Here is a 21624-nt window from a genome sequence, read left to right on the forward strand (position 1 = left end):
CAAAGCAGCCCCCAGTTTAAAGGGGCATGCTTACTTGTATGAATTGTGTGAATTTCTTGATAGTCATATTATATTACGCAGAAATAGACAGTTTAATTAATAATCGTTTAAATAGATGCAATTTAATGTTTTCTCTCTCGGCACCAGTAATTCTTACTTTTACAGCTGTCATTTATTGTTATCTCAAAAGATTCTAATTCATTTGCAAACTTGCTCTACCAGGTGTTATGTGCTTGCCTCTGTCTCCTCCCATCCCCAACACTGGTCACCTGGGAACAACAATACTTTAATCACACGTTTTAAACAACACAAAAGTGACCTCTAAAGGATACTGTTCTGGGATTCAAAAGGAGGAAAATCAATATCCATTCAGTTTATCCTTCTGAGCAAAGATCAGTGTTAAAGGAGATAAAGCAGGGATTCTCCTTAGATGATCAATGCAAGCACTGATAGATTGGGTGCTTAACCGCAGCAATATAAGAAGAAAAATACTACTTGGAGATTCCTAATAGCAACCTGTAGCTCCTACTGTGTTCAATGTACTAGCAACATGCATAAACCCCATTGTGCCAAAGAAGTTATTGCAGTTGGGCTTTTTACTCTCTTTCACTTATACTATTGCAAAGGCAAGAAGACAGAGAGAAAATGCCCCCACAGAAGACCAAGCCACGGCTTGTGCAGAAATAAATTGCAGACGTACATTCAGATCCTTTCCTTTGGCTTAGTTTGTTACTGACAGACTCGAAATGCTGAACTCTAAAAATCTTCTTCTAACCGCATCTCCTGCAGTGCAACAGCAGAGCGCCCACGTGCTATTCATAATTTACACCATGTTCTGTCATACTTTGGGACAGCATGTAGATAAGCAAACATCAAAATATCACAGGCTTCTTTTTTTGTGTGCACTATATTGTACCCAGAGAGGATTCGAAACACTTTAAAAGTGAGGTCCAATTAAAATTTTCAGTTGAAAATCTCTTTTAAAATGCATGGCTTCATTTCTTCCCTGATCAGAGAACAAGCCCTTCAGGATGTCAAATCTCATCACAATTCCTCTTTCCTTTCCCAAGCCTTAGACACATCAGTTTTTCTGAGGCCAGCTTATGCATTTCTGTGGGAGGTATGGGTAAATTGTGAAAAATAGTTGAAAACAAAATATTTAACCCTTACAGCTAATGCAACTTAATTTATTACTTTCTGTAGGGGTACTGCAGATTAAGCAAGGGATCGCAGCTGCTGATTCCTCATTTGTCTAACTTGCAGCTTTGAATTTCCCGTCTTCTCTCTTCTCCTGGGAACTAGACTCTCCTTCTGGTCTTTTCTCTCTCCTGCAAACACTTTAGCTCAGTCTTGCCTCTAATGTCTCCTGGGAAGGGGCATCGAAGCCCCCTTTTTTGTTTTCATGGTTAATTCTCTGCCTTTCCTACTAAATTGGGGTAAAATCAAATCCAGCTCCTGTTTTATCGCTTTTTCTTCCACTCTGCGCTGACTCCACTCCGGGGGACTGTGTGACAGACACCCTGTTGTGTCCTTCAGTGTGGAGCATCGCGACGTGCCGGTGTTTAGTTGGGAGACCTCACTGGGAACGTCTGACAGATCCCCCTGGGAGCTGGAGCACAGTGGTGAGAAAAACACTCCGACCCTTGGCAAAGCAGTAGGTTCCTCACCACAGGTTTGGTGAGGCTTCCTCGCCCCTACCGGTTTGGTGGTGGGAAACTCCTAAATTTAAGTGGAGAATTTCAGTTCAAGATCTCCCCGCACACATGATGAAGGTGATACCTTGGAGTGGTATGCAAAGAAATGTCCAGTAGCATTCTGAAAATGACAACATCTTCAGAAATAGATGCTTCACTGGGAACTTCTTAGAGCTGATCGTTGTTAAACGTCAGGCAATCTTTTCAGATTTGGAGCTCTAAACTTAAAAGCTTATTTTAAAAAGCCTTGTCCATAAAGTGCACTTTAAGAACTAACACATTGTTAGTGAAAACCACTTTTAGAAGTGATGATTTCTTCTATTTTGCTGTAATTGAGCTCCAACACAAGAAATTTTATACCGTGATCATCCTCTGAGTGTTTTAGCAGTTACTTTTTATGTTGCTCTTTTTTTCAAAGGATCTTCCCTTGCTGCTTTTCCCAGTTTTTAAATGGCTTGATCTACAAACTATCGTACTTTAACTAACAGAGAAGAGTAAAAATGCAAGTAAACATTTACAAGTATCTGCAATCAATACATGCCCTGACTTCTTTCTACCTTGCACTCTGTGACCTTGGAAGGTTACTTGTAGCAGAAGAGATAATACCACTGTAAAAAAAAAATCAAAATCCGTTCTTTGCCGACGTACGAGCTGACTTCCAGGCCCCCTAAAATCTATGGAAATTTTCCCAGGATTTTACCTGGGACAACTTTCTCCTTTGTGAGACTGCTCCTGCTCATCAAATCGTGCAAGGATCAGTCCCCAGGCATGAGAGTCCCGGCAGACACAGCGAGGGTGGAGAGGGGAGTGCGACCACTGCCTAAGCACCACCATTTATGATGCTGCTTTGAAGTGGACAGGAGGCTCAAAGTCACCAAAATGGCTATTTTCAACTTTTTCTTGCCATTTCAAGACCTGAGAGTTTCCAGCTTTAAGGTATAGTGAGGATAAATCTAGAAGTCTACAGCTGACAGACTGAAAACCATTGGACACGGTCAGATAGGCAAAATTACTCAAAAACATGAACGTATTTATTGCATTTGCATTCCAGATTCCAGTTTCACAGAAAAGACCATATGGTACAGTTAGCAGCAGGAACAGTCTGCAGGCACCAGCCCCTACCATTACCTGGGTACATTAGTGACCATTTAAATTCGTGGAAGTTTTTGTATGAAGGAATTAATACCCAAGGGGTGAACACTGTCATAAAAAAGAAGAAATTCTACATTAAGAGGCTGGCATTAAAATTGATAAGAATAAAAAAGTCGCAATTAAAGAGAAAGTCTGAACAAATGTGCTGTAAATAGTTTTCTAATGAAATTTACATAAATATCATTTCTCACAGCTAGACTGCCAAGAAGTCAAGCTTTAGGCTCAAAACCAAAAAAACCCTAGGTAGCTGATAACTAGAAAGTGAGAGCTTTGCTTAGCAGCTAATATGATGACTGTCGCGATGACCCTTGGTGCCTTTAGGTCCCATCAGCTCTTTCTACAACACTGGACAGGAGCTCTCTGCTGTGTCCCCGATCTTATTCTCAGCTTTCCTTTCTGATGGTTGGACTCGATGATCTTGAAGGTCTTTTCCAACCTAAATGATTCTATGATTCTAAGGCACTTGGGAGCCCGGGCTGGCAAGTTTCTGTGAACTTTCACTTGAACTCTGAAAGTTCACTTTCAGTTCTGCACGTTGCTGCTTTTTGTTGGTTTGTTTGTTTTTCCCGCATTACAAAAAACCCGCTTCTAACGTGCTTAAAATGTGTCACTGATGAGCTCTGTAAATTCAGGAAATCTTGTTTGGATTCGGTACATGACATCGATAGTGGCTGTTTCTTGGCTGCGCTGGTTGCACTTTCTTAAGAGATGAGTTTCTACTGCTCGCGGAGGGGAAGCAAATCAATGCTCAAATTAGGAGGTTGATGAAACCGTTTCTGCCTTGAAGTCTCTGTTGCACCTGGGAGTCCTTAGGTAATCATGATTTTTGTCCTTACCGTTATTTAGCTGCAAAAGACTAACAGGGTTCATGGAGAGACCTATGGGATTGCCCAGATAATATCTTGTTAACGGTACAAGACAAGAGCAGGTAAGATACACTTCTTAGTGGTTTCCTGGGTTTCATTCCAGTAAACCTCTTACGCAGCAAGGAAAGGCAACACTTTGAGATTCTTCATGTTTCAGTGTGACTTAGTTGCTAACTTTCAAATATAACTTCTACCAACAGTTTAGGCACTGCCAAAGCACTTGTGTTAATGATTATGCTATGCAGGTATAGCTAGACTGAAATTACTGCTGAAGTTAGTGACTTTGCAATTACAGAATCTTCCCTGGGGACCCGTAGAATAAGTTTGCAATAGCAGCCTCACCACTGCGTACGTATTCTTATTGGCTATTGGCAAATTGTGGCAATAAGAAATCCTGCTCCATGAATATCAATTTCAAATTCTATTAAAATCACCTTTAGAAAAATGCAGCTTTCATCTTTCTAAATATTACTGCTTACAAAAAGGGTTTTTCCTCTTATTTAATTACAATTTTATTGTTAAAGTACTGCTTCTCTTAACTTCTTGTTTATGTTATTTATTTACATCTGAAATGCAATTCAAACAGTAAGATCTCAATTTATGTCTCCACTGAATATAGGATTTTCTAGATTCTTTCCTTGAAACTTACTAATTGAAAGAAAAATAACTGCTTTTTTCTCTCCTCCTATTTTATAGCATCTAAAGTACATGTGTAATATATATATATCTATATTACAAAATAAAATAACTAGAAGATTGTTATAGGTTAGAAAGCCCAGATGTAAAGTAGGAAAAAAAAAAGACTACCATATATAAATCAGTGAAGACTGAGATATCTCCTGTTCCTCAACCAGCAGCTCTGTCAAATGGTTCTGAGCTTTGAAGGTTTTTTATCAAAGGCCAAAGAACATTGCACATTTTGGAGGTAGGTGAGATGAACACAGCACGTTGGCATCTGATTTCAGGAATCTTAGATTGAAAGTCTGTTTCCAAGCCATTTCTTCCTTGAGGTTTTTTTATATTTATACCGATTTACTTAACTTTTTACTGCTTTTGCCTAGATCAAGGCTGTCTTAGCTCCAAAATACTTAACCCAATGATAAGATATAAGTACTGTCACTGAGATCAACAGAGCTAAGGAATATACATAAAATTGAGCATGTATTTTATACAGGTAGCTAGAGCTAGTTGCTTTGTTGTTTTAGGACCATAATAAGAGCATCACTTCTTGACACTTTTTATTTAAGGAATTTCTTTAGTATAGAAAAACAATATTTTCTTCCATTTTCAGAGTTTACATGACACTCTTTGTTAGTGCCTCCTCCTGCTTTCTCCTTTTTTAAATAGTAGCTAGTTTCTTGCAGTCTTTCATAGATAACTACCATGCTATGCTATGTCTCCAGCTAGGTAGTTACCACTCAGTCTTTCAGTATCTACTAATAATACATTTTTTTCTTAGTTTGGCATTTGACCTGCAGATAATTCATAACAACCAAGAGAATAATTTCTATCACCATCTTTTAACTTTCATAATTTTTTAATATTATGAAGCTTTTATAAGGATCTCTGAGTTTTCATATCTGTCAAGAGCAACTTCTAAGATTAATGCTTCATCAGGTTTTTTTATATTGAAAGTAGAATGTCTTCAGTAGTAGTAATAAATTTAAACTTCCACGTTAATGAGAATGACTGAGAAACATTTGAGATGTGCTCTTCATTTAGTTAGGAATAAAAAATCAGACTAAATATAAGAGAAAAAAAATTAACTTTAATAATAGGTTATTCAGTTTAAATAAGTAATATTCTATTTTATGTATCTATCAATGACAAACTTTAGCTGTAATTATAGAAAACCAGGGAAAATATAGCTTACAGAGAGAATTTATTTTACACTTGAAATCATGTCATTGTATTATTTTTTGACTGAATTTTTATCTGCTGGGAATCACTCCTAATTTTCAAGAAATGTCAAATGCAGCATTGATATCTTGGGGTTTTCATAAATGTTCTTATAAAATCAAATTTAAAATTGGTATTTCTTTTATTTTTTTCATGTTCTTTAGACTTCCAAAATTCAGTGTGGCTTAATGGGGGGAAAAAAAAAGTAGAAAAAAAGGAGGAAAAAAAAACCAAAAAAGAAACGCATGTCCATTGCATTAATATTTTTATAAATGTGCCTACTAGGGACGAAGGACCCTTTTTTTTCTGGTCTGCAGTATGCTGAGAAAACCCCAGAATCTATTTAGAATTGATTACATTTCTTTAACCTCTTCCCTAGTGTTTCATTTACAAAACCTGCCTCCAATTCGCCATTACCTACTCTGCACAAGGATATGAACTATCATTAGGAATGCTACACTTAACAAATACTTTGCCACAGAAAAAGCTAGTGTTGGTAGTTCTTAATTTTTATTAACATTAAAAGGACTTGACATTTAAAAATAAAAGAAAATGTTATGGTGAGCTTCATATGCAACAGTAAATAGGGTGAGGAAAAGTATAAGCATTTTGAAAGACTTAGGATTTGATCATTTTACTCAACTAAGCATTTAAATTACATTTTTTATTACGTTAAGGGTGGTGAACACTATTGCAGTGTGTACATTAAATATGGCCCCACAGATAATGAAACAAATGCAGATTATGAAATGCCATAGTGATTACAATTTTGAAGCAACTAGGGTCTCTGGGAAATTACGAAAGCCCAGTACTTTGCAACCTTTCCTGAACACAGCACGTTTTTTAAACCTCCTGCATCTGCTTGACCTCAACTCCCTACAGCAACGGGAGGATCTGGTCTGTCATTTCTAAGACCCCTACTTGAAATCCTGAAACTCAGTTAAATCGGCGCATTGCCCCTAGACTCCAGCAACGTGCGTCTGAGTCTCTACTAGGCGGGGACGTGCTCTGAGGAAGGAGGGCAATCAGCTCTCCAGGTCCTTATTGGTCTAGAAATGGGAGATGTGTTGAAGGCAGCCGCCTTTGGTGCACTGGATGTTTCTGAAGGCGCTGCTAATTCCTCTGGAGGATTTCAGGATGGGCAGAGGTGGAGGTTGACCCTGGTGTCTCGGTCTTACAGCTTCATTAGATAAGGTTCACTGTGAAAGATGACATTGTGGGATTTCTCTTTATTTTGATCTATTAATCTGTCTTGTGCTACAATATATCATGCCAGCTGAAAATCAGAGTTTGGCATCTGCTTGAACATGACTGATAAGAAAAAACTGGCTCTATGATTTTTGATTTTTCATCCATATATATACTTCTGTCCCCCACTAGGAGAAGTATCTGCAATGCTTAAGGTTTAATAAAAGGCCCAAACTTCTGGCTTCTTTGAGTGCATGGAAATCATTAGAAAACATGTACATCTGTAATACAAATTCAAAGTTGAATCTGTTTGCTGGTCCGTGTAGAAGAGGAAGTTTCATCTCTCTTTCTGTAGGAGCCAGCTTACCATTTCTTCATGTGTAGCTTTTAAAAGAGCATGCATATAGATGAGTTCTTAGATGTCTGATAGCAATTTACTTACCCAAAGATCCCATTTGCATGTGACAAAGTAGATGCGTATAGAGTCTGGGATTCATTTTATGCTTACATTGAACCTTTAAGTGACTGCTGCTGAGCACATCCTTGGAATAACAAGCAGCATTTACAACTTCGTGCCCTAGAAGTTTATATCACTTCTGCTGGATTAACACTGTAGAAAGTTACAGGGAATATGATAATATATTCTATGTTTGAATGAGTACCGAAAGGAATGGACAGCATTGAAGAATGCATGTGGCAATGGTGCAACAGGTGTTTTGGCTAAAATCTTGGGCCACTAAATGAAGTAAAGTTTCTGTCTGTTATTAATGAAGCTGGGATTTCACCCTCAATGTTTACCCGTAAGATCAATCCAAACAATTTCGTCAGATCTGTGGCTGAACACAGCTCCATGGCCATTACCCAGTGTCCTCACTTTCAACTCTATAGAACAGTTGAAATGATATGGCAAAGTTTGTACCTCACGGTCTGTTTTGACCCCAGTCTTGCAGTACTGGTGGTTTTGGGCTGACTGAAACGTTTGTGGAATGAATGCATCATACCTTGAGCACGGGCTGTATTTGGCCCCATTGTGATTAACTGATCCAGAGCTTCCACTTGCTCTCACGGTTGTCTACAGTACAATAACAAAGAATTTTTTATCTCAAGTCTGGCTGAATTTGGCCATGCAAGGTGTGCTTTAGGGTTTTTTTCAATATTTTCAATTAATGAATACAACAAAACTTCACTGAAATGGAGGCTGTTGAGTTGAAGAGCTCCATCCTAGTTGTATACTACCTGTAGGCAGCAGAAAGCAACTACAAACCACATAACTGGAGAGGATTACCTGTCCATTCACAAAGAATGAGAAGGGGAAACGTAATACACCAAAATGTTTCAAAGTATTGCTGTTGCATGATAGTGCACATCACATCCAGTTGTGCTCACTAAATTAAAGGACAGCCGTAACATAATACAGCTCTGCAACATACCTGGAGGCAATTCAGGATGAACTTATTCGGATATGTTTCTAAAAAAAGAATCCTGAAATGGTTAATAGGAGAGGACTGCTTTCAGGTACAAAAATACATGTAGATAATTGTTTTCAATCTCCATGGGAAAGAAAAAAAAGTTTCAGATGAAATGATCAACATCCCTGCCTTTGGTTATTAACACGTATTTTTCTTCCTAAGTGTGGGAGGAAACAGGTAGTGAGTAACTATATTCCAGTTTATTGCTAATGCACGGGAGCCTGGCAAAAAATAAATCTTCGAAATGGCATAATCTATATCTAAAGCCAAAGTGCAAGCAACAATCAATCACATTTTCATTCTGAAGATGCTTGGATAGAAGACTTAATTGTTTGCTGATGAAGGGAAATGAGGACATTCTCATTTTAAAGAAAAGCTTAGTTTGCCACCAGCTTTGTCCTGAATTTAGATTTTTGCCCTTTTTTTCTGACACTGCATATTAGATCCAGCCAGTATCTGAACTTATTGCATAGCCAAATCTGTAATTATCATACTACATAATAATATAAGCAGTAATATCAAGTCCTTTATGACTTGATTTGTGATTAGGAACAGATCAGGAGTTTTCTGGTGAAATTGTTTTTTCTTGGAAAAGGCAGGTGTGCTGCCACCAAATATTTTCACGGGTGAAATACCTGTTCCAGTGAATGACAAAGAAAACAAAAAGCAGTGATGGACTTCCTGCATGCTTGCTGGGAGTCTGGGCACTCCTGGAAGCGTTGCTCGAAGGAAGGCTTACATGGAAAACAGCCCGAGAGCAAAGGGGTTCCACATGACGTGGCCAAGAGTCTGGCAAGATACGAGCCCCAGCTCCCAGAGTTTGACTCAGCTGTAAGATCTGGATGTCTGCAGGCTCCCATCTTTTCCTTTCAGCCCATTGGGACAGCAGGTTAAAAAACCTGCATTAAGATCAGAGATGTTCTTTAGAATGTAGGCATCAGTCCCACCCATTGCAGGAGTAGGTGGGACCATTTAACGGAGAAGAACAACATGCAGAGACGTTACCTACTGTGTGTTTAAATACTTGCCTGGAGATGGGAGATTTCAACAATTTTATGAGTTCTCACCTTTTTTCATTACAACTGAAATTCTACATTTTTTGACTATCCGTAACAATTAGAGAAAGTAGTAAATAATGCCATTGCTCTTTGATCACATCACAGAAAAGATAGCTTCTGATGGCTGCGTAGCTATCTGCCTGCTGTAGTTCTTAAAATGTTTCACAGAGTTGGCAATGTAACCCAAATAATTTTAGTTAACTAAAAGCAGGCTAATACATAAATATCATGGAAGTAAAACAAAGGCATATGTCATCATCCCCTGCGTATCCCAGGCATTTCACATTTTGCAGATTGTCTGCTCATGTCGGTATGTCAGCCCCATCAGATAATAAAATTACCACATAAGGTAATTCTGCTGTAAGCTGAACTTTTTACTTTTCATTAAACAAAATTAAAAAAACTTGACAGATGGGGAGTATAATAGCTCAGGGAAACCACTGTGCTAATGCATCTAGCAGCTTCCCAAACCAGACTACGTATCTTGGCGGATTGGAGTTTGAATAAATTAATGATTGCCTGAACCCATCTGTGTAGACATACCCTTGATCCTGGCCATTCTTTGCCCCTCAAATGCTGTTAAAACTAGGGGACTAGGGTGGAAATAAATGTTCCCTGCAATACCGGGTAACGCAGTTGTAGTCAGTGGAAATGCTGGAGCCTCCATGGTATGAAAAATGTATATTTCAAATAAATGCATCAGTGCGATAATTACATATGCAAGAAAACAGTGGGATAGCAAGAATAATTTTCCCTCTAAATAAGAATGTGCAAACCATCTTAACAGACAATACCCTGAGCCTTTAAAACAGTTCGAATGCTGCATTATTTCTTATTATTTATCCCTTTGAGAAATGATACATTCTCATCTTTACTCAAAGACTTCCAACAGAGCAACACTGCTCTCGAGCATGTGCTATGGTTATGACCATTACTAAGGTGACAGCAGAAAATGGCATTACCTTATCATCATTTTGTCAGCTGTCATAATTTCCCCATATATCTCCTGACCTTTCTGTGTGTTAACTCGCTTGCTGGGTTAGCTCTGTCCTACTGTAGAAGCAAAAACCTGCTACGTAATCTCCCTTTACCTCATACTTGATCCATTCAGTGTTATCTCAAGGCATTGTCAAAGGCATTAGGCGCTTCTCTATTGTTAAGGATCGTGGTTTCACAAATACTCCAAAGAAAAATAATGGGAAGAGTGAACCATAAAAGGCAGTGGTCCTCTTTTTCTTTTTTTTTTCTTTCTTTTGTTGTTGTTTTTGTTTGTTTGTTTTGTTTTCTGGGGATATAACAATCCGATAGGCAATACACAAAAAGTGTATTTTGTAGGGGAGGGAATGAGCACACAGTCATTTCATGGGTTTGGAAAGTTTGAAAGTAGTTACAGTTCTACCATTTTAATTTTGTCACCTGCAAATGTCAATGAGCATAGTATACATGGTTCCTCAGGAAGAGGAAGTGGACTATTCAAGATTAGCGATGTTTCATTAATTTCATTTATACTCTTTGCACCTATCCTGTATTTGTCAGGCTTTTCCAAAAAATGTTACCAGAGTACAAAAAGGTGTAAAATGAGGAAAGGATTGGCTCGGTAAATAACTGAAGTCAGCATTGACTGAATATGACGTTACTTATGACACACAGATGAGTATTCAGTCAAGTCTCTTTTACAAGCAATTGATATTCTCGATAGCCTGTGCATAGTGTTATCGAGAGAGTTCGAAGGATGTTAACATTTCATTACTCTCACCATTGATTTTTTTCTGCTTTCTTCACAACAAAAGTCAAAACGTGACCTCTTATTCCACTGAATTAGTTCCAGAGCACTTGGCATTATTGACCTCCTAATGAAAATTAATGACGGCTCTTTTAATTCAGCCTTTCAAGTATGCACACCAAGCACATTTAAGAAACAGGCACATTTATTTCTCATATTGAAATGAAATAACACACTGTTAAGTAACGAAATGTACATTAATGCAACATTAAATTTGCAAATTTAAGCACACAGAATTCAAGAGATTTAAACTGCATTATCAGGAGCTGATGGTGCAAAGATTTAAGCTTGGCAATAATTTCAGACCTGGAAAGCTAATGAGTTTTACAAGTAAGCTACACATATGCTTAGAACATTCCAGCCCCAAGCCCTAAATTTATTGTAAAAATCTGGCAAGACTGAAACGTTTTTACTATGCAACAGAGACAATTGCACATTAGCTTAGATATTTCCATGTTTTTCTTTTCCCTTGGAAAGCTAGAGAAGAATTCAAATTCTTTTCAGCAACTTTTTTCTTCTGTGCTCCCAAGCTGTCACCCCACAGCTGAGTGGATTTCCTTCATACGGAGCCTTACACAAATGCTTATGAACAAACCGACTTCAGCGTATGGATATGGATCCCTTCTCCCTTGCATCTGTGTAAATAAAGATTGCCTCTACCAGGTAAAACAGGAAAGGTGAATGGATTCATATCTGGAGATTGGGTGAAGGCTTGCCTTTTTATCTGAACAATTTCCTATTCCTAGGAAATTATCCCAGAAATAATTCCTGGAGAATTATCTAGGACATCTGCAAGAATAATGGATAAGCTAACTTACTTTCTTCCTCTCTTTCCTTAGACAACAAAGACTATGATGCATATCTGTCTTATACCAAAGTGGATCCTGACCAGTGGAATCAAGAAACTGGAGAAGAAGAAAGATTTGCTCTTGAGATCCTCCCAGATATGCTTGAAAAGCATTATGGATACAAATTGTTCATACCAGACAGAGATTTGATTCCCACAGGAAGTAAGTCATGTCTTCATGCTGGTGTGTTTCCTAAACAGCAAATGCAGCGGTTGCAGCGATTGTTTTAGTATCATTTCTATACCTACTCCTTCAGAATGTCACCTTTCCTCCCTTGTCTTAGAGAATGGTGAAGATAAGCCACCAAACATACTTCATGTGTATTTGCCAGATAAGAGGATTATTTTTTTAGTATTTGTATTATGTCGATTGAAGGTGAGACAGTGCAGAAAGGGCATGCATAAGTAAAGGAAATGAATGAGACTAACATTTTTTCACAGATTTTTTGAGAGCTTGCCTATCTAGGAATGAATACAGAGGTCTTTGTTTTCTGTTCCTTAGAATTTACCTGGAAAGATAGCCATGTTTCTAAGTATTTATTACAGAAATTCAGACAGGAAAGAAAAAGTTGTGTTTGGACTAAGGCAAGGGTTAGTAATACCATCTACAGTAGAGCAAGTAGTGAATTCTGCTAGTGTCCACTGCTGATAAATGTGTAGTGGAGGTACTGGATCATTCGCAGAGACTGAAAATTAGAATTGATTCCAGCTGGTACAAGTAGATCTTTTTCATGTTTCTTTCACATATTACAACCCACGTACAGTGATTTTTTGTAAGTTGCTCTAGCATTCTTCATAACTTCAGTGTAACCATACAGACCACTACTAAGATCAGTACCTTTTCCTAAAGATAAGAAAGGATGCTTGGTATAGGCACAGCACAACATCGAATGATCACGTGGATGTTTTCTGAATCTACAGCAAATTAAACATTAATTTGCAGGAGGCAACACTGGGTTTGTGAATGTGTGTGGTGGGGGCATGAAAGGAAAAGTAGAATCTAACGCTACAGTAGACCTTAGAGTATCCTTTGGGTTTGAGACTGAGCCCCTGAAGCACACAGTTGCTGCTCTGTTACCTGCCTGGGCGACTTTGCCTCTTTAAAGAAAAAAATGGTGATGGACACACATGTTCCAATAAAGATACAGATCTTGATACAAAACCACAGCTCGTAAACACTCACAATCCATAGCGCATGAGGGAATAGAAGTTTCGCAGGATCACGGAATGGCTGAGGTTGGAAGGGATCTCTGGAGGTCGCCTTGTCCAACCTCCCCGTTCAGGCAGGGCCACCTAGAGCAGGTTGCCCAGGACCATGTCCTGGCAAGCAAACCTGGCACGTTTGCAAGTGATGGTTTTACATATATCAGTGAGCTCTTCTGGGAGCGGGGATTTGCCTCTGTTGTTTCTCCCCAGTCTGTGGGAGCAGAGTGTTTTCTTAGATTGATTTTTGAGCCATTGTCTTATTTTGTAGCCTACATTGAAGACGTGGCAAGATGTGTAGACCAAAGCAAGCGACTGATCATCGTCATGACTCCAAATTACGTGGTACGAAGAGGCTGGAGCATCTTTGAACTGGAAACGCGGCTTCGAAACATGTTAGTCACGGGCGAAATCAAAGTGATACTGATTGAATGCAGTGAACTACGAGGAGTTATGAACTACCAGGAGGTCGAGGCCCTGAAACATACCATCAAGCTCCTCACTGTCATTAAATGGCACGGACCAAAATGCAACAAGTTGAATTCCAAGTTCTGGAAACGTTTACAGTACGAAATGCCTTTTAAGAGGATTGAACCCATCACACACGAGCAGGTTTTAGATGTCAGTGAGCAGGGGCCCTTTGGGGAACTGCAGACAGTCTCCGCAATTTCCATGGCTGCTGCCACCTCCACTGCTCTTGCCACTGCCCATCCGGACCTGCGCTCCACCTTTCATAACACATATCATTCACAGATGCGCCAGAAACACTATTATCGAAGCTATGAATACGATGTACCTCCTACCGGCACCCTGCCGCTTACCTCAATAGGTAACCAGCATACCTACTGCAACATCCCTATGACACTTATAAACGGTCAGCGGCCACAGACAAAAACTAACCGGGAGCAGAATCCCGAAGAGGCTCACACAAACAGTGCGATACTGCCCCTTTTGCCACGGGAGACCAGTATATCGAGTGTCATTTGGTGACCGAAATGCAAGGGGCCGTCAACCCCCCTTGAGTAGGAGCTGAGTCTGCAGTCCAGTGCCTGGAACTACATCCTCGACTGCTGCTGTTAAACATGCATTACAATCGATAACATACGAGGAAAAACAGGGTCTTGTACATACGGTTTTTGCAATTTCTTTGTAGCATCAGTCTTCCTGTTTTACCCATGTCTCTTCCCATTCACATTTTCGACTTTGTTTTATATGTCATTGGAATTTGTATATTTACATTTTTTTTAAATGAAGAGACTGCTGTATAGATAGGAAACTTTTTTGCTTCATTAGTATAGTTTTAGACTTTTGGTTTGTTTGGTTTTAACCTTTCTTGGGAATGCTTGGACAAAGCTATGTTGATATCAGAAGCACCATCCATTTTGTTGGCCTGCCTAGCCTGATTCCTGAAGGCCATGCCTGCTGCAGTTCACCTCTTTTGGAGAATATCTGTTCTTAGAAGGACCCCATCCCTCACTGAGAGCTCCAGTTTCGTTTCTACTCCCGTAATGTACACTGCTCCTTCCCCGCCCTTACAATGACCCCTGTCGGGGTAACACTACAGTCTGATCATCTAACATGTAACTTGGTAGATACCTGTCAAACAACAGAATATACCCAATCTGTATCGGTTGCTTCACAGTAGTCACTACAGAGTGTGTAGAAACTAGAGACGGTTTGGTTTTTGCTTTCTTGGGTTTGGTTTTTTTTTTTTTTTTTTTAATTATTATTTTGAGAATGAGTTGATTGTATCCCTTTTATAAATATAAAAGCAAACCCTATTTTTAACACTTCCTGGAAAAATATTAATGTGGTTGTGGATTTTATTTTTAAGCATTTAACTTTTTCTTTCCCCCCTTTCAAAATCCTGCAAATAAGATCATGTGCAATCGTCAGGCGAGTAAGACAAGTGAGGCAATAGGCACTGAAGTGCAGAGAGTCCTGCTGATATTTACAGTGATGACTTCCAAACCAAAGGGGAATAAAAAGACAGTATTGTAGATGGTTTGTCACTTTGTATTACAGAAAGTGTTATTTTCTAAAAGAGTAAGAGCAAAACATTATTTTGCTGTGGATTACAGAGTCCCCTTGTATTTTAATGTTCCAAAAACTGTATTTGCTTTAAAATGATATATTCAGGATTAAGAAATCTGCTTTCATTTGGTTTTAGCTTGTAACAATAAGTAAAACTTTATTAATTTCAACATGATTTCAGTAAGAACTCAGGCAGAAAAAAAATGACATGAATACCAACAAATATCATTGTTTTCAGAATAAACTTTATTTATACGAAATTAATATTTAAATCAGACCTGGAAGTATTAAAAAAATTTATTCACTTTAATGAATAAATAAATTAGTTTTATTTTTTATGTATGATTCTATCTTTGAGGAGTTGCAAATAATGCGTGTACCATGGCTGCCAGGGAAGAAAAAAAAAACCAACACTATGTTTACATCTGGGCATCTTTAAGACAAATGAAATAAGCATCTTACTCATACTTATGTTTTAAATAATGGAGAAGTCCTTTCTGGTTTTAGAAAGAGAGAGGAGCGGTGCTGTAGCTCTACAACGTATTCAGGCCAAGCTCTCTGCTGGTCTCTGCTAGCAGAAGCAGAGGAGCTGGGGCAGAGTTACTGGTTGCAGCACACGGTCGTATAGTCACGGGTTTGATTTACCCTGGCAGAAAGGTATCCTGGCAAACAGACCTTATAGTCTATTTATGTAATTAATTAGCTTTAGGTATTTTTATGGTAGCTGAATGATATTGGCCAATATAATGGATGTGTGGGGTTCGGTCATCCTGATTGTCACAATGAGAAAGGTACAGCTTACAATATTTTGGTCTTCTTAATGAGAAGTGATGGGTAGAGAGCGGTTAAACGGCAGTTTGGGGGATGTTTGTGGGAGTAATCCAGAACTGACAGTGTGGGAGGAAATGACTATGCTCCTGTTGTGAAAGTCAAGAAATCTCAGTATCTGCATAACAAGCTAATAGAGCTTTGGGATGTGCGCTGATTTTTATTTGCTTAAAAATGTTTATTTCTCTGACAATTTGCTCAAGTCCTTTTCTACAATCTGCTCTTTATTACGGTGTCTCCCTCTGGACATGTGCCAAAACATCCACAAAATGGAAATGAAGCTGCCAGGCCAGATAAAATTTTAAGAGAGCTTTGCACATTTAGTTATTTTCCTAGTGTAAGCAAGCTATTATTTATTTGCTCTTACAGACACCTGTCAGACACTGATGGCATTTTCCTTCATTCGCCTGGATGCCAAATACCCTGGTATCCTCTGAAAGCAATGCATTATTTTTCCCCTTTCCCTCCCCATTACATGCCCTGGGGTAAAGACTGGGATGTGGAAAAAATGTAGGATATAACTATCTGACCGCAGTCACATTTAGACGATCGGTACGTGTTTCCCTAGCCACATGGGGAGTACTTTTCTGTTGTTCTGTTTTTAGTGTAGATTTAAGCACTTTGAATAGCATGATTCAGGGATTGATGGATACTATTTGATAGTCACACTACTTAAAAAAGTTTTTCTTATTATGTTTTGTCATAATATTAAACAAAAGAAAAACAAACAAACAAAAGAAACAAACTGCAAAACGAAACCTGAAATAAATGGAGAAGCTGTCTATGGCTTCAGAAACATTCTTCCTTAGTATTCCATCTCTACGAACAGCTCTGTGTGGGGAACAGTGAAGGAAACTGTTGCGTGTTCACGTGCTTTATGTTTGACAAAAGTTCTGTTGGAACACAAAATAAAATGAAAAAAAAAAAAAAAAGCAAAACCTCAACCAAACCTGTCATTGCCCTAGTGCTTAGGCTCCATCCTTTTCTGGTGAAGGTGTTCCAGTTTTTGACAATGCAGCCTGAAGCACGTATGCAATAGTCACATATAAAGTTTAGCCATAAACAAATAGCACTTTATTTTAAAAACTGCACAGTGTGATGATCGGAACAACTTACTCTGCCTGGTCAATAATTTCGGGTCTGTATGTGGAGTCTATGCACATGAATTATCCAGGTGCGGTGCTTTGTCTTTATAAGGCTCTCTCTAATCAGGGTAGTCCTTGATATAAAACTAAAGGACTCTGTTGCACAACCTGTGGAAATTCAGTATATAGGTTCTCCAGACAGCACATATCACTGGACAGAAATGGGGGACTGTACAGTATGCAGCTAATTATTTTGAAGGCAAAGTGCATTGCTGGGTCTGATTCTGTTCTCAGTTGCAGCAGTATGATTTTGAGAGTAAATCTAATAAAGTTGAATGAGTGTAAGATTGATTTGTGTGAGAGAAGAAAATTGGAAAAGCAAAGGGATTCATATTTGCAGTCTGTGACAAGCTGAAATCTTGGCCGCAAGGAAAGCAGCAGCAAAATGTCTTCTGCATTTTATTAGGGACCCAGTTCTCACCTGGCAGCCAACATCAAACACTTCCAATATGATCTGCTTCAGCGCTAAATACTGTTAGGCTTAGATGCAAACTAAGATTTTTCTATTACTGCACAGCTGTGAGAACCATGTGTATGTTACATAATGGGTGATAATCAGCTCCAAAATAATTGGAAAGCTTGTTACACCCGCCTGATTAAAATTCACAAAGTTTTACTTGGATATTGTGCATTAATGACACATTTAAATTATAGATAAAGCAGTGAGATTTGGGGAAAACTGGCCTGGTAAACAGGCTTTCTTCATTCTTAAATTGAAAACAAAAAAAGAAGAAAATATCAAGCTAGCAAACCTAAGGAGAGTTTAATTAAAATCCAAAGAAGAAAAAAAAAATCACCGCAGCAAAGTAAGCTCAAATATAGGATAAAGGCCAATGGAGAAAAAAGGTCAAAATACACACCTGTTTTTTGACTGTATCGCGGCTTTTTTTGTCATGCAAAGCTCCGTACCCTGGCTCACCTACATCAAGCAACTGGCTTTTTTGGGGCCCATCCAGACAGATCGGCAACACAAACATGTCCCTGTATGTCTGATACACTTCTGAATGATTTTGTACTTGTTGATAGTCTAGCACAGAGAGGTTTTGGTGTGTCTTCCATTGTCATGAAACAGAGGATGGCAGAAATCTGTCAGTGCTAAAAAAATCTCCGTAACAGGCTTAGTTTATTATCCAGAGTAACTAGATTCCTTCACACCCACCCCTTATCTGATTTGCTGTTATTAGAACACTTTTTTTAACCTATTTCTCAGCTGAGCCAGAGATTAATGACTGGCATCAGAAAAAATGTAAGCAATTTCATAACAATGAGCCTCATATAATGAACGCTGCACGTTCCTCTGCATTTTTTCTGTATTATCACAACTCTTCACGTCCTAAATAGCCCACTGAGTGGAGGTTGGAGAACACTATCGTGTCTTTCATTTGAGATTCACTGAATTTAGGATGGATGCTGAGCTGTCATTTGTGATGTAATTTTGCTGGGCTATTTCCCATCGACTCTGGCTATACCCTCCAAGAAGACGTGTTGGCAGCATCACACTTCTCCAGCTGGCCTTGGGTTGCTGTTCCAGAACTCGGAGATGTTGCCCTGGGGAGAGAAACTAATAGAAGCGCTTCAGCTATTAAGAGTTTGCCTATGCTTTTTGTTTGTTTAAATTCTGTTTAAGACAAAGTTGGAGCTTTGCTCTGGACTAATAAGCTCTGCGAGTGCAAGGTCAAGAGTCCAGAGAGTCATGAAGTAGTCAGAGCAGAAATTACAAAGGCACGCCTGGTACCTTACTTGGAAAATGTATAAATTCTGAAGCTGCTCAGATTACTAAAAAATGAATACATTTAGACTGAGGGTTGTTGAAGGAAATGATTCTGTTTGTTATTACAACCAGCCTCACTTCAAAAGCCTATCAGCATTCTTACATTTAATAGCCAATACCCTAGATATAATGTAATTTCAGAAATATTCAGTAGTCAGTTAAAATATTTTTATTTTGGCGGATTAAGAGTAACATGATTCTTTAGGATCTATATGTTAAATAAAGTGGATAATCTCTATCTAGTACTGACCTTACAGAAAGTACAAACATCTCTTTGCTGGGTCACTATTATTAGAGAAACAATTTGAAGCAAAATCTGAGATCTAAGAACTTGATGGAGATATTCTTAATATTTTTTTATAACGACATCTCTCTCAACCGTCAAGGCATGACAGAAGGAACACACAAATTACTCCAAAAATAAAATGCCTGTCCTTTTTAACCTTCTTTTTCTCTGTTTATCAAATATTAGCTCTCCCTCTGCCCCCCTCAAAAATCATCCAGGAAAAATGAATACCTACCGAGCCCATGCTCTCAAACGCATTTGGTGACGGATAAAGAAGTGCAAACCCGAGTGAGGGGCTGCACCTCATGGCCGCAGCTGAGAAGCTCACCAGTGGGGAGACCGTGTGCGCGGAGAGAGCGAGCACAGGGCCCTTTGGCCGTCGTGTTGAGTTCCTCCTGTGTCAGGTGGGTGCAGCAGGAACTATAGGCTCAATACATCACGACTCTTCCACCTGCTATAGGCAACACACAGAGAAGGTGAGCAGGAAGCCTTGAGGTTAGTGACAGTAAACGTGAGTGCCGTCAGCTGGCTAAGTACAGGTACGCTACTGCAAAGCAGCCGAAAGAGTAGAAACAGATGGCAGTGTTTCCCATAAAAGCCAACACTGAGCATAGAAGGAGGTTCGTTTGCTGGGTTAGCGTGCAGTGCAGTCCACTAAATGACAGTTACGGGAAATTGCCGTCTCAGTCAGCTAGTACCACACCTGAGCTGCCTCACAGCAACTTCCATCCTATCCCATCCCATCCCGTCTCTTCCCATCCCATCCTACCCCATCCCACCCCATCCCACTCCATCCCATCCCATCCCCACCCCATCCTTTCCCACCCCATCCCATCCCATCCCATCCCACCCCATCCTCTCCCCACCGTTTACCTTGCAGGCTGTATTGAAAGTACAAGCACACAAAGCTAGCTGTGAGCCCTCAGGTTGGGGTATATCCAAAAACTCTTTGCAGAGATGTTTGGGGTGAGTAGATGTCTTCTCTCCTGAGAAGACCCTTACAGGAGCAAAGCTTTGATTTGGAAAAAGTTTTTCTTTTTGTTCGCAGTTCGCACACCACTTTTCGCATCCCTGCAGAGTGCTCACGTGAAGGCATATCCTGATACTGTCCTGAACCTTCTGTGAAGTAAAAAGGAAGTCTTAAAAAGATCAGTCATGAGCAAAAAATATTTGCACCCATGCATCTGCCATTGAGCTGCAGGGTCTGCACACAGACTCGAAAAACAAAAATAAACAAAGAAATGCAAAATAGCAATGCAATTACTAAACCCTATTTAAACCTGGTTTTAAGGGCTGCTTTTTATTTTTTTTTCAGGGAAGGTTGTTTTCTCCTGCTGTTTTGTAGGAAGTTATGTGAGAGACTGTTCTAAATTTTCTTTTAATTCTTTGCATGACAGGTAAATCACAGGGAGATTTTATTTATTTTTTTAGAAAGTCCCATTCTTCATTTTAAGTTTAAAGCACAAGTGGCAATGAATTTACAGACTTAGAAGAAATTGTTTGCCAGAGTTAATATTCTCTGGCGAACAGCTCACTGCAGACCTAATTAAGTTCTTAGGGACATTTCAGTAGAAAATTTAAACAATTAGTATTATACATTTACCTTCAGCATCACATTAGAACATTGTACATTTATCTTCTTAAAACCCAGGCAACTTCGAATGGAACATTTACATAAACACAAAGCAGAGAGGAAAACGGCGACAAAATTGTCTCTCCATCTATCTTAGCAAAATAGTTCAGTGACATCAGGCTCCTTCTCTGAGATCACTAACCTACGCCTACCTCAGCAAAACACATGAATCTGCAGAATGTGCAGATACCTGCGGAAAAATTGTTGCAATAAGCACTCTCGAATCTTCGTTACATCACAAAAAGCACTTTATACATTTTTATGCCTATACATAGGTATTTTAACTTCTAATCATTTAATCCCAGAACAGTACAACAAAATAAAGTAAGTAGCACTCTCCTAAAAATTCAAGGAGGTCCCCAAAACCTGGGTTTGTTCACAGAACAACATTCTCCATGTGCTGCAAGAAGACGACAAACTTGCAACCAGGCCATTGCTAGGGGTGACACGGGGTGGGCGAAGGACACCGAAGATCTTTCCTGGTCGTGTCACAGCCAGGTGGGTGGTACCTGACTAGCACTCATCTAGTCCTGCTGCCACGGGAGATCACGGCCACCCTTTGCCTGTAGGACACTAGATACCCGAATTTACCAGGTATTGCCTTCACCTCCTGGGTGCTATCTGAAGCCATTTATATAAGCTTGTTAGAGCTAGGAAATGTTTTTTTTTCTAGATGACAGGATCTACCTGAATCATCTGCCAGAGTTCCTATCATTGTAAATAATAATTAGAGTCAGTACGGTTCATCTCCTATTTTCTCCGCTTACC

At 39.2% G+C, this 21624-nt stretch overlaps 1 protein-coding gene across 1 annotated transcript in view; it reads left to right on the top strand.

Moving 5' to 3' along the window:
- The window catches only part of IL1RAPL1 (interleukin 1 receptor accessory protein like 1), a 640886-nt gene extending 625421 nt beyond the window's left edge, over positions 1–15465 (top strand). The window contains exons 9-10 of the mRNA XM_075034677.1: positions 11949–12119; positions 13431–15465. Coding sequence (XP_074890778.1) covers positions 11949–12119; positions 13431–14149 — 890 coding nt within the window. The 3' untranslated portion in view covers positions 14150–15465. The remainder of the gene's footprint in view (positions 1–11948; positions 12120–13430) is intronic.
- The last annotated feature ends 6159 nt before the right edge of the window (positions 15466–21624 follow it).

Source organism: Buteo buteo, chromosome 8 (genome assembly GCF_964188355.1).
Source record: "Buteo buteo chromosome 8, bButBut1.hap1.1, whole genome shotgun sequence".
Classification (NCBI taxonomy): Eukaryota; Metazoa; Chordata; class Aves; order Accipitriformes; family Accipitridae; genus Buteo; species Buteo buteo.